Raw genomic sequence first — 17491 nt, 5'->3', positions numbered from 1 at the left:
TCTCTCTCTCTCTCTCTCTCTCTGTCTCTGTCTCTGTCTCTCTCTTCCCCTCTAGACAGGTTTCTGTGTGTGGCACTGACTGTCCTGGTTTTTGCTTTGTAGACCAGGCTGCCCTCATTCATAGAGATCCATCTGCTTCTACCTCTGTATCGCTGGAATTAAAAGCATGTGTGACCACTGCCCAGCTAGGAAGGTGTTTTTTTTTCCCCATTTGAGTAAGAGAGTTTACATAGTACTTTCAGTTATGTAAATGATCTGAAGATCAAAACTTATTTCAGGTTTATTTATTTTATTGTTGTCTTTAGAAATTAGAAGAAGGTGTTAGCTCTCCTGGAACTGGAGTTAAGGATGGTTGTTGAATGCTGGGAGCCACACCTAGGTTATCTGCAAGACCAGCAAATGCTCTTACCTACCGAGCCAACCCCTTACGTTTTAGTGCTAGTGCTCCTACACTGATCAGTCAAGCTAAACAATTTTTTGTTTTCCATTCATTAAATCTTCCTTGAAGTCTTTTTTTTTTTTTTTTGTAATATTAGACATTAGCTACTAGAAATAATGGAGATGGATGGAACATATCCCTTCCAGAAGTCTTGTATGACTAGAAACAAGTCATTGTGCACAGTCATGTAAGACAGGCATGTGCAAGGAGAGCCGTGGAGAGGTAGCACTCCCCCCTGGGACAGAGCAAGCACCCCTTCCTTTCTAGTCCTCCGAGCATGGACAAGTCACCATTTGTGCCTTAACGTATTGTATAGAAACTAGAAAACAGTGAATCTGGCATAGATGGCACAACAGATGTGCTTGTTATGGGCACTTGAATTTAGTTTCATGAATGGGATGCATTTGTGTGTGTGCGTATGCATGTGTCTGGATAGCAAACCCAGGGCCTCACACGTGCAGGCAACACCGACTGCTCTACTATGTGTAACCCATGTGTCTTGTAGAAATATCACATAAAGAAATTAGTATGCCTGGTCTACAAAGTGAGTTCCAGGACAGCCAGGACTATACAGAGAAACCCTGTCTTCAAAAACTTAAAAAAAAAGAAAGAAATGAGTATGGTAACTTCTCACTGCTCATAACCTAGCTTCAGGCCTTTCCGGTTCATCCAGGTTTCCTGTTTTAGTGTATGCCTCTGAAAGAAAGAGTCTTCTTTTACTTAAAATGATTTCTTTTTTATTTTTATTTCTTGTGTATTCATGTTTTGCCTGCATGTGTGTCTGTGTGAAATTGTTGGATCCCCTGAAACTACAGTCACAGGCAGTTATGAGCTGTCATGTGGGTACTGGGAATTCAATCCTGGTCCTCTGGAAGAGCAGTCGCTGCTCTTAACCTCTGAGCTATCTCTTCAGCCCAAAAAGACTGACTGCTTATTCTTCAAAAGTTTGCCCTGTTATCATGCCTAAAAGTAGTTGATAATTTCTTAACAGTTTAATAATAGGCAGAGAATATTTATATTCCTCAGTTGGAGCGCGTATATACATAGTCATATATCACAGGAACACCCATGATATTTTATTTCTTTCAGGATCTGTGCAGCTCCTTATTTAGTATAATTGTATGGCTCTTTCATAAATTCTTTAAACAAACACCCGACTTTGTAAATGTCTGTCTTTTTAAGATAGAGTCTTATGTATAGCACAAGTTGGGTTCAAACTGATGCTTCTTTATCCCTCAGTTTCCTTAGTGCTGTGTGTTTCAGTGCATTCTGACTTTGTAAGTTGTGCATGTATACATGTTTCTATGTGTTCATTTATACACATGTACACTTCATCCTTATTTCAGTGCCCTTGCATTTGATTAGGTTCTGCATAAGGTCTGGTGTGGAATTTCCATCTGCGGCATCATGTTCATCCTTCAAACTTTTTTGGAGTTTGGAATTCAGAGTTCCGGCTTAGAAATGCTATCCTTATTATAATTGATAGCTGCTTTATTTTCTGAATGATAGAGTGTATCGTATTCATGTTATCCACTTTTCTCTCTCAAACCAGAGCCAACCGGTCACTTAAGGAATTTTACCTACTAGTTTACCAGAGGATGGTACTTGGAGATTGCACATTCATGGTCTAGGGGTTCTCTTTGTGGATAAAACTTTAATGAGTTCTTTACAACTAAATAGTACCATATTTTCTCTTTGTGGGTTTGGCTAGTTTTTAGATCTCCTTCCTTCCGTCAGCATCTTAATTGTTTAGACCCTTTGACAGAATCTCACTGTATAGTCTCTCCTTTGGCTTGTCCTTGATACTCTCTAGACTCAGCCCTGAGTGCTGGGATAAAGGACAGGATCACAGGTGTGCACCATGCAGGCATCCTCACCTGGGATACTGACTACTCCATTTGAATGTGGATAGGTAGTGTATTTATTCCCTTCTCTGCTCACTTGGGCTTTCTCAAAGGATTTTTCAAACACTTTGGCTTCATAGATGATAATGCAGTTATCATTTTGGGATATATTTCTAAAACTGTGATTATTAAGAGAAATGTAAAGATATTACATAAAATACTTAAAAGTACTTTAAACATTTTGGAGTTTATTACTAAGGCATATTATAAATATACCATATTATATGTATATTTTATCATTTCAAGTTGGTATATAAAAGAATATTTAATGTTATTTGGTTTTTACAATAGAAATACTCCTTTACAATTGGTTACAATGAATACATATAATATTCATACATACATACATATATACACATTATATATACACACATACACATATATACACACATATACACACATACATACATACATATATATGCATATATATGTGTGAGCTGACAGTACTCTTGCCTCAACCTGCTGAGTGCTGGGATTACAGGTGTGCACCATCATGTGCTCTTACAGTACATTTAACTGAACCAGAGTCTTACTGTTAAATGACTTATTCCCAGTTTAAAGAATTGTAATAAGTGTCCTTTAGTGACCCCTATTACATCCACACACACACACACACACACACACACACACACACACACGAGTGTGTCTGTAGCCTTCTAGAATTGTCTTTTAGATTTCCTGTGATCAGTGAGGTTGACGTACTTGGTTCAGTCATTGACCTTTTCACATCTGCCTGGAGATGTGAAGGATCATGTTTAAGTCACAGGAGACAGAAAGTAAAAATTTGTCTTTTCACTTTTATTTCCTACAGCACCATAAGCTCTGCTTACTTGAATTAATGTTTTCCATTTGCAGATGGATCCTGACCAGGAATTACAAGGCTCTTGCCAAAGGAACAAGAGGCAGCACGTCTGGCTTCCTTAATATTGTGATGGAGCTGAAAAAGTGCTGCAACCACTGTTACCTGATCAAAGCTCCCGAGGACAGCGAAAGGGAGAGCGGCCAGGAGGTCCTTCAGGTGAGCAGCTCCTTTTGCTCGTACTCGCAAGCAAGAGTCAGGAGTGAGTCAGGGCTGTTTTAGAGTATGATTTGAAGTATAAGTATTCCTTCTCTTCCTTGATTATCCTTCAAGGAGTATCAAAGGAAGCTTTCAAAAACACAAGGAAAGCCAGACGTTAGTAGTGGCATGGAATTGAGGGAGCCCTTGGATATGACAGGGATGTTTGGGGATGTGCTGGAGGCAGAAGCAACTTAAGTTTGAGAACAGCTTGTTTAAGGTTCACATGGGCTACATAGTGAGACCTTGTCTCCAAAGGAACAAGCCTTGTGAGGAGACTCAGTAACAATGCTGGAAGTAGAGTACTAGGTGTGAACATGACGAGTGAGCTGTCTTCTGGATCTTCAGTCCCTAATTAGGAGCAGTGGGAAGCTGATCCTGTTAGACAAACTCTTGACAAGACTCCGAGAAAGGGGAAACAGAGTCCTTATCTTCTCTCAGATGGTGAGAATGTTGGATATCCTGGCTGAGTACCTGACTATCAAACACTATCCTTTCCAGGTAAGATGGCTCAGTGACTCTTCCCACAAGATGTCTAAAATTAAGGCTCCAGGAAGACCTCAGTTTTTCTTCTTGTCTTTAGATTACTCTGATGATAATGAACATGTGAAGGTCATAATTTTTAAAAAACATTTTGTTGTTGTTGTTGTTTGTGTTTTGTTTTTTTGAGACAGGATCTCACTGTGTAACCATGGTTGTCCTGGAATTTACTGTGTAGGCCAGGCTGGCCTTGAACTCACATACTTGCCTTTGTCTTCCAAGTTCTGGGATTAAAGGCGTGTGCCACTCTGCCTGGTAGCACTTTATTATTAGAGAGAATAAGTGGATGAGGACACATCCACAGGCGTGTGTGTGCCATGGTTTCCGAATGGAGATGAGACGATAACTATGAGGAGTTGATTCTCTTTCCACCATGGGAATGAGCTCTAGCTCTGTCCTGAGGCTTTTTACCTGCTAAGCCTATGATCATTAGCACTAACGACAGTGTAGTAGGAAAGATTAGCAACAAGAAAAATTGGCATGAGAAAAGTATCTGTGCTACCCGTCTTTATTGTCAAAGTAGTTCAGAGTGTGAATCTGAAATAGAATCTCAGATTCTAAGAAGAAAAGAGACAGCGTTGTTGTTTTATGTTAACCCTGTAGAGTGTGGCCTTGGTCTGAGGCTGGGAGCCAAGCAGGAGGAGTTCTTGAAACAAGTGGTAGTGACTTCTCAGCAGAGTTGGCTTGATGCTTCTTTCCGGTGGACTTTTATAGGCGGGATTTCTTCCTTCAGATGCTGTTGTGAGCCTGCCTTTGCAAATGCCTTTGGTTCCAGTCTCTGTGCAGATTTATTGTAAAGTCAATAGCTCCCACGTGTGTACCTGTTATGGTTTAAGGGGCTGTGCCTCTCATGGCCTTGCAGGGATATAGGTCTTTGCAGACTCTGCATGAGTCAGCTTGACCTTTTGTAAAATACAGGGTTTCATCTTAAGGATGATTTTAAGGGATGAAATGTGAAAGTAGTTCTACATGCTGAGACATGCCTTTTAATTACACAATTCAGTATTTGCTTTGTATATATTGAATATTTTCAGTATGGTAACTGCCCTGTACCTCAAAGTGACCTAATACAAAATTATATGCATAAGTCAGTGCCCGAGGCTTGAGTTGATGATACAGTTTTACTATTTGAATAGTTTATAGCGATTTTAGATGTAAATTTTAGAAAAATCTGGCATATATGGTCAATTAATTTTGAACATTTTCAGTAGTTTCCAAATGTGCTGTAGTTTGGTTTTATAGCATTTAATGTTAAAAAGCTATGTTGCCTAAGATGTATTGTTTTTCAGTAGGAGCCACTTACTAAGTGATTAGAGTTACTGCCTCCTTAGCACAGCGGTTGGGTTTTCTTCTCTTTCCTTGTAGGTTTTGGTAGACATTGTGATCCTTGGGTCAGTCTAGACAAGCCTTTGAATTAGGAACTTGTGACCTTGCGTCTGTAACTGGAGAGCTGAGGTCGCAGCAGCCATGCTGTTTACACATACCTTCAGAGCCCTTTGGCAGCAATTCCCAGTTATTTTTACTCAGTGCAGTCTGGGAGGTGAAGGTTGCAAGCTTGATATTCTATTCTGAGTGTGGCTGATCTTCCTCACTCAAGACTTTCCTTATGGTTTCTTTTTACAGCGCCTGGATGGTTCTATCAAGGGAGAAATCCGAAAACAGGCATTGGATCACTTCAATGCAGATGGGTCTGAGGTACATTATGCATGGCTTTAATATTTGGATAACTTGGACTTTGTATATGGGGGTGTCTTTCCAGTTTAATGTATGGTGTTTCAGAAACATTTTGTAGCAGCCCTGTCCTGTCTTGACAAGAGAACAGGATACTCTCCTATTCTAAAAGATGCCTGGTTTTGTTATTCTCACTGGGCAAGCATGCACAGACTTTCGTAGCTCCTTAGGTTGAACTAGTGATGCTTCCTACTGGCTTACCACATTTATGGGTTTGAGAGGTCAGGAAGGCAAGGGCATGATAGGCCAGGCCAGTAGAATGAACTTTGATACACATGCGGTCCAAGGTTCATATCTTATCTGTATTTTTCTGGTACTGATGCTTAAGTAGTCTGTTTGCCAAGCTTGAGTTACATTAACCTCTCAGTGTGATGTAGCCTAATGTTCTTTCTCTGCTACAGCTTTACATTACTTAATGTCCTGCCTGGAATTGGTTTTGCCAAGTGTTTTGTTGTGTACACACCTATATTAAAGCTTCTTTAACCAAGTTAGAGACCCTGAGTACATTTATATCTGCATATCAGTTGGTCAGACGACAGAGCTAGAGGCATGGGAGAAGAGCTTTCATTTGAGTGAAGCTGGTAGATAACACATAAGACAAAAGGAGCAGTGGCATCAGCCATAGTACACAAGTAGGGTGTAGAGAGTGGCCCAAATTCTAGAGCTTAGTTAGTCTCTGAATTTGTGGGTAGTCTTAGTGAACTATTGTTCTGGATACTTCTGTCACCTAAATCTTACCATCTGAAGATTATTAGTCCCATCCCTCTTCCCCTCCTATTTCTTTAACTGTGAAATCACAAAGCTCTGCTATGTAATAGTGCATGAGGATAAGATGTGGTAGTCACAGCACTTGTAACATCTCTTAGCACATAACAGGCACTCAGTAAAACCCAGCAACTTCTTTATTATAGTGTTTATCACAGATAGCACTGATGAGACTTAAATGTTTTATTTGCTTTTTAGAGAAAATTTGAAGTTTAATTTTTGTGTAGTTTTATTTTCTCATTCTCTCTGATAGCCATATATAAAATATGATTTTTCTGACATATTCTGTAGTCTTTTAAAATTAATCTTATACTTTTGGGGACGATGTCACCTGCCCATTTGTTGGATGTTGTAGATGGTGAAGCATACCTAGTGTAGCCTTCACCCCAGTGACTCAGTCGCCACACATTGTGCACTTGCTTCATCTGTACAGAACGAACCATCCGTCTCATCCACTTGCCTTACTGTAATCATGCTCCATGTGACTTTGTCTGCTTGTGTTTATCCTTATACTTGGACAATTTTTCTCATGTCATTAAAGGCCTTAGGAAACTCTCCCCTGACCCCACACCTCCAAGGGGATCAAACCCAGATCTTTGTGCATGCCAGACTGGCACACTACCATCAAGCTATAGCCCCAGCCCAGCACCTTATGATTTGATTTCCAGTAACTTTTTTCATGCCTCTACTATTCTTTTCTATTTTATGTGGATAACTGCTTAGCCTGCATGCATGTATGTGACTGTGTATGACGACGTATGTGCCTGATGTCTGGCACCCAGCTCTGGAGGAAGCAGAAGAGGGAGTGGGCTTCCTTAGAAGTGAAGTTACAAATGGCTGTGCACTGCCATGGAGGCGTCAGGAACCAATCTGTTGTACAAGAGCAGCAGATGCTCTGAGCCCTGAGCTATCTGTCCAGCTCCTGCTGTTGTTTTAGCCATGTTATTATCATTTAAATAGTTATAAAATCACAAGCATTTAAAAAGCGCTTTGATGCTATTTTATTCAGTTCCTTAAAATAACTCACAATTCCTTGGTACCTGGGCACATACTCCCATCTTTAGCAGCATCAAGCCTCATAATCTCCTTAAACCTGTCATTTGACAAAAGACGTAAACAACATGCGGTTTATATTATTCCTTTTCCCATTGAAAATTTGTTTATGCGATCATCAGTATTTGGTTTATATTTACAGTTTGGGGCATCTTACCCTGAACTGTCTGTTGTTACTCTATACTATATGTGTTTTCAGCTGCTGATTAATTATTATTGTGATTATTTAGAATTCTTTCAAGATAGCTCTCTCCCTCTTTGTGTTTCATTGCTCAGTGCTGTCGGTTATGGCTGTTAGAATGTGAAGAGCTCCCTGTTCTTTCTGTTCCTTCTGTCTGTCTACCTATCTAGGCTATTTCTCTCATCTGTTAAATAGTCTATTTTTTGAGGTGCATTCCCCAAGTCAGCAGTTTGTTTATTCATTTACTAATTTATTTTGTTTTGTTTTGTTTTTTAGAGATAGAGTCCCTTATAACCCAGGCTGGTGTCAAACTCAGTATGTAATTGAGGATGGCCTCTTCTTCCTGAGTGCCAAATTATAGGTGTATGCCACCACACTTTCCCTAGACCGTTTTTTTGAATGGTAGATTTTTACTCAAAAGGCCATAACTTTTGTAGGCCGGTGAAATGGCCCAGCACATGCACGCGCGCGCGCGCGCACACACACACACACACACACACACACACACACACACACACACAAATATACAAAATAAAGAAAAAGAAGTGTTACTTTTTGCTACAGATGATCAGGTGCTCTGAAAATAGTGACATTTAAGCTTTTCCTTTAACCCTGGGTTTCCAGTTTACTTTCCCTCTGCCCACATGTTTTTCTGTGTACTCACCTATTAAGCAGGTACCCACACCTGTCCAGTCCCTGATTGCTATGCACACTGGAAGACATTAGAGCCTGGCCTTTGGCACACAGTGTTTCTTCACACCCAGGGGCAAGGAATTTCTGCCTTGTGAGTGGGCATACACAGTGAAGTGTGTCTGTGTACACTAACTCCCTTGCATTTGGGTCATTTGCTACAACAGTTCCCAAGAAGCCTGAGTTTGTGTGGTGCTTGTTGCATATACTGTTTTAGCTGGGGTGTGAATTCCTTGTCCCCGCTGCCTTGCTAGAGTCGACTTTCCTTCCTCCATTGTTCCCTGAACTGACACTTCCTCTTAATCCAATGAAAATGCCTGCGTCTCAAGTCCTTGAGCTCCTTTTAGCCTCCATAAAGTTTGTCCATCATATCTCACTTTTCTTCGCACCTGCAGGGGTTCCCAGGTGTGAGGGCTTATTGGCGTGTGAGAGTGTCTCTCAGAAGGCCACTGCATAAAGTAGTGTATTGCATTGTGTACAGGACTTCTGCTTCCTGCTCTCCACACGGGCTGGCGGCCTGGGAATCAATTTGGCTTCAGCGGACACAGTCGTCATCTTTGACTCTGACTGGAACCCGCAGAACGACTTGCAGGCACAAGCCCGAGCACATAGAATCGGTCAGAAGAAGCAGGTCAGTGGAGATGGGCTCTTGAGTCTCTCTGGGATAGTGGGCAGAGGTTTATCCTTCCCCATCACTGTGAATGCCCGTTTCCCCATTGCTCTGCCTTCTCTTTATTAACTTGTTCAGAAAAGAGATGTCTTTGGACCTCAGCCTACTGGACTCTTAGCCTACTTCTATGTGACATGTATGTCATGAGTGACTTTCTACACATTTACCAGGAAAGGAGAATGAGGAGCAGCCTCAGAGCTTAAGAGCATGGCTAAGTGATGCCCGTATTAGTCAGGGCACTTAGTCTTAGTCTCCATGACAGTGTAGTCTGGAGCATGCTGGAACAGCACAGGCTTGAGTGACTGTTGCTTTCCTACTGGGTAATTTACAAGTTCCTATGTGACCAGCGAGGCAACTTTTGTAAAATCAAGCCAATTATTGTTGGGAAGATGTTTGTTTGTTAAGAACAAGGCTGTGCTATCTTTTGAAGCTCTTTCCTTTAAGCATTTAGCCTGCTCCAGTAACATACCTTTTGCACCCACCAGTTCACGGACTGAGGCTGGCAGTGTGTGATCCTATGGTACAGGAGAGCAAAGTGACATTCTCCTGGATTTTGACAGCAATAACTTTAGTTTTAAACAGAAATAAACGTAATGTTTCTTCTTACAGGTGAATATTTACCGCTTGGTTACAAAAGGGACTGTGGAAGAGGAGATCATAGAACGGGCCAAAAAGAAGATGGTGTTGGACCATCTGGTGATTCAGCGCATGGATACCACTGGCAGGACGGTTCTTGAAAACAACTCAGGAAGATCCAAGTAAGTGCCAGGAAAATGGTGAGACAGAGAATCCGATTGTTCCCCAGCATTTGATACAGTTCTGATAGGTTTACCACTGGCAGGGTCTGTCAACTCGATGCTGTACAGGGAGGGTGCTGCCCTCCCCCCACTTGTGTGTGTGTGTGTGTGTGTGTGTGTGTGTGTATGTCTGTGTCTGCACAAACATCTGACCTGTACACATGTGACCTGTGGAGGTCAGAGGCAAGAATTGGTACTTTGCTTTTACCATGTGGTTTCTGAGGATCAGATGAGATGACATTTGGACAGAGGCTCCTGCCCACTGAGCCCTCTGGCCGGTCCCTCATCTTTGTTTTGCAATACTCTTTTGTCTTTACTTCTGGCTCCACATGTGCCATGATGCAGCAGCAGAAGTCAGGCCATGTTGTTAATTTGCTTCTCAGTGTAGCACAGAATCACCTCTGACTGTGCCAGGATGCCTTTGAACAGAAGCAGTTCCTGTGCTGTTACTGATAGTGAAAATACTTGTGTGGAGGTGGTTGTGCCTTTTCAAACTGCACACACAGCCTCATGGACAGAGAGGAGCAGTACTGAGCAGTTTAGACTGGAACTATGCTACAGTTTATTCATGATGAAGTCAAATTGTTCTTTGTAAGTTGGCTGTTTTGAGATAATTTTTCTGTTCAAGAAGAGCCTAAATCAGAGAGGTTGATCTGTTTTGGACAAGGAATGAGAAGGATGAAGTTATTGGTGAAGATGAGCTGACTTCCTGAGATAAAGAGCCAAGGAAAAGCATGTGTTGTTACTATCTTTACAGGACAGTAACTGAATTTCTAGACTTATCACAAACTCTGGGTTATTAATGCAGAATTGGAGGGATCATTGTTCTTTGGGCAGAATTAACTTTTCTTCATTTGTCCTCTTCTGCAAAAGGTATACACACAGAAGTCCAGGTCCAGGTTCAGAGTGCATAATTGATGTTGTTTAACAACTTTAAAGGTGTTTAGTTCCTTCTTACACATATGAGTGTTTGGTTTCCATGTATTTATGTGTGTGTTTGTGTGTGTGTGTGTGTGTGTGTGTGTGTGTCTTCCACGTTGTGTACCTGGTCTCTGCAGATGTCACAGGAGGCATTGGAACTTATCTTGAGTTACTGGTGGCTGTGAGTCCCCATGTGCACGCAAAGGCTCTTGCCCACTGAGTCATAGTTTAGTCCCTCTTAACATTTTTTACATTTTTATTTGTGGGGGAATTGAGGGGTACACTTCTGCCTCTGTCTGAGTGTGGAGGTAGAAGACATCTTGTTTTCTCCTTCACCACGTGAGTCTTGGGGATTGACTGTAAGTCTCCTCAGGTTTGGTGGCAAGTGGCTTCACCTGCTGAACCGTCCCTCCTCCAACCTCTTGCTTGAGATCACAACTGTATTTTACTCCTACAGCTCAAATCCTTTTAATAAAGAAGAGCTGACAGCTATTTTGAAATTTGGAGCAGAGGATCTCTTCAAAGAAATTGAAGGAGAGGAGTCGGAGCCTCAGGTAATCCGTTTGGAGCGTAAGAGTTTACTTTGTAGCTACTGTGGGGGTCAGGGTGGAGGGTTTTAAAATTAAAACAGAACTGGCATAGGATCCAGCTGTACCACTCCTGGAACTATACTCAAAGGGACACAAGTGAGGTTTCCCAGAGATGCTCGCATAGCCAAGCTAACTGTAGCACTGCTCACAAGTCCAAGTTACATAATCAGCCTGGCTGTCCATTGGTAGGTGCATAGGTAACAAAACTACTGTGTCCCTGCATATTTGAAAATACGTCATTTGTAGGAAAATTGGTGGATCTGGAAGTTATCAGATTCAGAAAACCAAATATCACATGGTTTTTTTTCTCTCATATGTGGAACTTTATATATTTTATATATTTGTATATAAGCTTGCTTATATATATATTATGTGTGTGTGTGTGTGTGTGTGTGTGTGTGTGTGTGTATATATATATATATATATATATGACATGAAAGTCAAAGTGTATTTTGGAAGAGGAACGAATAAGTCCGCATCAGCAAAATCAGGTAATTAAGAATGAACATTATCCAAGTATATTATAGACTTAAGAAATGTAGTATAACTCATCACTTTTACAGTAAAGATGACTATTAGAAAAAAAATTTTTAAAGTTTATTTTCTAAATTTTTTAGGAAAGATACTTGTTAGAAATGTTTATAAACAAAATAATTAAAAATTTTCAAAAAATTTTTTTTCTTGCTAAGCTCAAAGCTTTTACAACACTAAAGAAGATCGGATAAAACCTTGAAGGATTCTGTATCTCCCCTTATTTTTCTTTCCTAGAATTCCCTCACTATAAATGAATACCAGTGGGAAGTGTTGGGTTTGAAAGATGTGACTGATGCTGTAGAGTAGTTGTAGGGTAGAGGCCTGTGTGCACCTAAAGTTTGCAGTACATGCGGAGAATGATGCTTTCCTACTACATCTGTGTTACTTTTGTTCCTTCAGGAAATGGATATAGATGAAATTTTGCGTTTAGCTGAAACCAGAGAGAATGAAGTGTCAACTAGTGCAACAGACGAGCTGCTATCACAGTTTAAGGTATGAAGACCTCGTGGGAGGGACCAGCCAACGCTTGACTTACTAAAGCTCCCTTTGTCTAGTCTCTGTGTTTGTACGAGGCTTGCTATTTCCTCCCTTATCTGAATTAACTCGTGCTCAGTGTCGTTCTTAGTCTGGATGTTAGGACTGTAGTCTACAGTGTTCCATGAGGGCAACCACTGAAGTGAACCGTCCTTCCTAGAGTCATGGGCAGAGGAAAGGACATTGATGTATTGCCAATGGGATAAGCAAAAGACCAGAAGCATGGAGGGATATGAGCCATTCATGACATCAGATGCCAAGAGAAGTCAAAGGCATTGGAATGTAGGCAAGAGCTGAGAGACTCCCCTACTTCCTGGAGACAGGGTTGGCTGTCCTAGAACTCATTCTCTAAACTAGGCTGGCCTCAGACTCAGAGATCTGCCTGCCTTACCTCTGCCTTTGCCTCCCGAGTGCTGGGATTAAAGGCGTGTGCCACCACGCCTGGTTTACAGTTTTGGTTTTGAGGGATATTCTCTTAGACCTTTCTCTTTTTTTCTCCTATCCGTTACCGTTTACTCTCTTTTCCTTTTCTCCTATCCTTCCCCTCTCAACGGGTGATAAAGGGATAGTCATTAGTGTCTTATAAAAACATAAAAAAGGAATAGATCATGGCAGTGCTAAGGAGGAAGAGTTTGAGAATTAAGCCTGTGACTTGAGTTCTGCTGAGAGGCAGAAAGTCTTGGGACCGTTGTGGGTTAGAGTGTGTGTGGAAAGAAGTTGGTAGGGAGTGACATAAATCTAGATGGTTTCTTTGCTGTGGAGCCACTCACCATGTGACTTTGTCCAGCCAGTACAGACTGTTGGGGAACCTGGGTCACTTGGCAATCCTAGGGTGAGAGATTGGTCTGGAGACTGGAGGATAATCAGGGTAGCAAATGTTTCCAAAGCGCAAGGGAGAGCGTGTCTAGTTCTCTGCAGGTTAAACATGTAAGAGAAAGTTGAAGATTACTATGGTGTCGGGTCCAGTAGACTGCATAGTTGTGTCGAGGGAGAAGACCTGACTCTTACAGGTTGTCCTCTAACCTTTACAGCATGTGCAGTGACGTGTATGTGTGCAAAATAAACAAGTTACTATCAAACCCCAGACTTAAACTATTGTAAACAGTACAACTAGTTTGTGCAAAAATAATTGACAGTGAGATGGGGTCTTAGTCAGGGTTTCTATTCCTGCACAAACATCATAACTAAGAAGCAAGTTGGGGGGCTGGTGAGATGGCTCAGCGGGTAAGAGCACCGACTGCTCTTCCAAAGGTCCCGAGTTCAAATCCCAGCAACCATATGGTGGCTCACAACCATTCGTAACAATATCTGATGCCCTCTTCTGGAGTGTCTGAAGTCAGCTACAGTGTACTTACATATAATAAATAAATAAATCTTTAAAAAAAAAAAAAACAACAAAAAAGCAAGTTGGGGAGGAAAGGGTTTTTATTCAGCTTACATTTCTACATTGCTGTTCATCACTGAAAGAACTCAGGACTAGAACTCAAGCAGGTCAGGAAGCAGGAGCTGATGCNGAGGCCATGGAGGGATGTTCTTTACTGGCTTGCTTCCCCTGGCTTGCTCAGCTTGCTCTCTTACAGAACTAAGACTACCAGCCCAGAGATGGCACCACCCACAAGGGTCACCCCCCTTGATCACTAATTGAGAAAATGCCTTACAGCTGGATCTCATGGAGGCATTTCCCCAACTGAAGCTCCTTTCTCTGTGATAAGTCCAGCCTATGTCAAGTTGACACAAAACTAGCCAGTACACAGGGTTTGTTTTTAATGGTCTCAGAAATTATGCATCTTTTTTTCTTGAAATTTAAAAAAATGTGATTGTAAAGATCAAAATACTCTTTTTTATTATTATTATTTTCTTTATTTACATTTCAAATGCTATCCCGAAAGTTCCCTATACCCCCGCCCCCCGCCCCTGCTCCCCTACCCACCCACTCCCACTACTTGGCCCTGGCCTTCCCCTGTGCTGGGTCATATAAAGTTTACAAGACCAAGGGGCCTCTCTTCCCAATGATGGCCGATTAGGCCTCTTCTGCTACATATGCAGCTAGAGACTCGAGCTCAGGGGGTACTGGTTAGTTCATATTGTTGTTGCACCTATACGGTTGCAGACCCCTTCAGTTCCTTGGGTACTTTCTCTAGCTGGCTGTGAGCATCCACTTCAGTGTTTGCCAGGCACTGGCATAGCCTCACAAGAGTCTGCAATATCAGGGTCCCTTCAGCAGAATCTTGCTGGCATGAGCATTAGTATCTAGGTTTGGTGGCTGATGATGGGATGGATTGCCAGATGGATAGTCCATCCTTTCATCTTAGCTCTAAATTTTGTCTCTGTACCTATATCCTTTCATGGGTATTTTGTTCCTTATTCTAAGGAGGAATGAAGTATCTACACGATGGTCATCCTTCTTGGTTTTCTTGTGTTTTGCAAGATGTATCTTGGGTATTCTAAGTTTCTGGGCTAATATCTGCTTATCAGTGAGTGCATATCTAGTGCCTTCTTTTGTGATTGGGTTACCTCACTAAGGATGATATCTTCCAGATACATCCATTTGCCCAAGAATTTCTTAGGCCAAGAAGGAAGGAGTATAAAAGAACGTGAAACTGTTAACGGGGCTCTGCGCTGGCAGCACAGGCTATGTACAGAGCTGCCTGATGTCTAACTGCAGCCCTAGTCTGGGAGGCTTGATGGCTTTCTCTCTTGGGGCACATACCATTTGACTACAGTTACCTCCAGTATTTGCTAGTGAATAAATGGTATGCCTTCTAGATTAAAATGGGCTTTTGAGCACATACATACTTTGACTGGTTACACTTCTGATAAAGGTGACAGGGTGACAGGGTGACTGAGGGCTGGCTGCAGCTCATCATAGAGAGATGTGGGATCATCATGGATGACTATTAGGTGCCAAACATTTCATACAGTCTAAGCAAATGAAATTATCTAGTCAGTGTGATGCAAGTGAAATACACTTATTCCAGTAAAACTTACCAGTTTTCAACCTTTCTCTATTTCCCTACTTTTTAATAAAATTTTCGATGAAGTGATAGCTTTGGCAGTTGATTGGGGGGGAATACAAGGTGAGAATAGTAAAAAATTATTTTGACTATACAATATTATGAGTCCTTTTACAGTGCTCTACATTAGAAGGTTCATTTAGCTGATGCCTGGCGGATGGTGGTTGGAGGTTGAGAAATGTCGGATGGGGGTTGTCCTTTGTCTTTCAGGTTGCCAACTTCGCCACAATGGAAGATGAAGAGGAGCTAGAGGAGCGTCCTCACAAAGACTGGGATGAGATCATTCCTGAAGAGCAAAGGAAGAAAGTGGAGGAGGAAGAACGGCAGAAGGAGCTCGAAGAAATTTATATGCTGCCTCGGATTCGCAGTTCCACTAAAAAGGTGAAGTGAGAGGGACGTTCACTTTCTGCCTGTCCTGTGTGACTGCACATGTAGATTAGTCATAGAGAACCCATGCAGGAGAGGCCCTGCACAGGAGAGGCCCTGACACAGGAGAGGCCCCGACACAGGAGAGGCCCTGACACAGGCCTGTTGGGCAGACACGAAGTAGCACATGCAGGGCTCATAAGCACACCCTGAGCCCTTTTTCTTGGTCTTTGCTGATTGTTTTTTTGAGAAATGATTAGAAGGGTTCTGAGTTTACAGAAGTTTTTATTTTGTCTTTGAGGTTAAAATCGCTGACAGACCTGATAGACAATTAGGTTCATATTGCTGCTGTCCTCATCTTTCAGAGTGCCAAATTTTCTTTGTCCTTAAATGCTCACAGTACTGGGTCTACCTAGGGAAAGATAGCATGACTAATACAGGGCCTCCACAGACTGCACAGCTTACTCAGCTGTACACGAGCACCATGTGATACAGTGTTAATCAAATAGGAACACACGCTTATTAACCAGTTTTTGGAGTTACTAGGCTTGCCTGCTGTCCTGGTAAACAGCATTACCACAGGTTCAGCTGCTACTGCATGCCACACAGTTCTGAGTGCATTTTTATTTCCTGATGCATTTAATGCTTGTGAAAACCCTGTCTCAAAGGGAATGTCATACTTTTATCTTTTTTTTACTAAAGAAGAAAAAGACGAGTCATTACTTTTCTGTTTTATACTGGGTGTCTTATATATTACAGTATAAAATTAATCAACTATTTTAAATTCAGTACACTTAATCATTGCAAGGTCACTAAAAGTATGACAGGTTTTTCTCCCTGTTACCTGGTACCTGACATTTTAAGGAGACCAACTTGTCAGCTAGGTTGGGAAGTCTGAGCACTAACACACAAGCAGCGTGGTTTAAGACCCAGACTTGACACTTGCTAAAGTGCATCTTGGCATTACTCTTTCTCAGGCTCAGACAAATGACAGTGATTCAGACACTGAATCTAAGAGGCAGGCCCAGAGGTCTTCTGCTTCTGAGAGTGAGACGGATGACTCTGATGATGATAAGAAGCCAAAGCGAAGAGGGCGCCCCCGAAGTGTGCGCAAAGACCTCGTGGAGGGCTTCACGGATGCCGAGATCAGAAGGTTGGTGGAGTCTACTCCACTAGAGCTTGTAAGGAAAGATGTGTTCTAAGCTTGGTCCCCCACATGTATGACAGAATAGGAAGGAAGGCAGAGAAGCCAACACGTCTGGGCTTCCAATTGTTCCTGCAGGGTTTCCAGACTTAGTCTTACCTACTTTTTGTCAGGTTCTTACCTTCTATTTTTGCTTGGGTTTGGTAAGGTAGGTCTCATGTGGCCCAGCTGGCCTTGGGCTTCTGTTTGTATTCTGTACCCTCATGCCTTCCCCTACTCTGTGAGTGCCTAGCTCACAGGCTCTTTTTCATCTTTTATTTCCTTGCTGTTTTCAAAAGTAAGTTTACCAAAGGGAGACTGATGTGTGCCATGCATACTTGTATTTATACTAATGTTCATGTAGAAAAGGCTCTGCTACTGGTGGCCACTTGCTGCAGTGGTCCCTGTCAGTGTCAGTGCTGATGCAGGCCGTGGTGGTTTGGTTACATTCCTGTTCTAGTAGAACACATGAGATGTCATTTGGCAGCTGGCCTTTCTTACCTAAATACATTCTTGGAATGG

The 17491-nt window shown here is 41.9% G+C and overlaps 1 protein-coding gene across 5 annotated transcripts in view; it reads left to right on the top strand.

The window, feature by feature from the left end:
• Chd2 (chromodomain helicase DNA binding protein 2) overlaps positions 1–17491 on the top strand; it is a 113693-nt gene that overhangs the window by 56369 nt on the left and 39833 nt on the right. For all 5 annotated transcript variants that reach the window (XM_021189745.2, XM_029538535.1, XM_029538528.1 and 2 more), the window contains 9 exons: positions 3199–3361; positions 3749–3901; positions 5564–5635; positions 8842–8991; positions 9640–9788; positions 11206–11302; positions 12272–12364; positions 15631–15801; positions 16764–16939. In XM_021189745.2, coding sequence (XP_021045404.1) covers positions 3199–3361; positions 3749–3901; positions 5564–5635; positions 8842–8991; positions 9640–9788; positions 11206–11302; positions 12272–12364; positions 15631–15801; positions 16764–16939 — 1224 coding nt within the window. The remainder of the gene's footprint in view (positions 1–3198; positions 3362–3748; positions 3902–5563; positions 5636–8841; positions 8992–9639; positions 9789–11205; positions 11303–12271; positions 12365–15630; positions 15802–16763; positions 16940–17491) is intronic.

The sequence above is a fragment of the Mus pahari genome, chromosome 1, assembly GCF_900095145.1.
Source record: "Mus pahari chromosome 1, PAHARI_EIJ_v1.1, whole genome shotgun sequence".
Lineage (NCBI taxonomy): Eukaryota > Metazoa > Chordata > Mammalia > Rodentia > Muridae > Mus > Mus pahari.
Note: the sequence above shows the minus strand (reverse complement) of the source record. Positions and strands in the feature narration are given on the sequence as shown.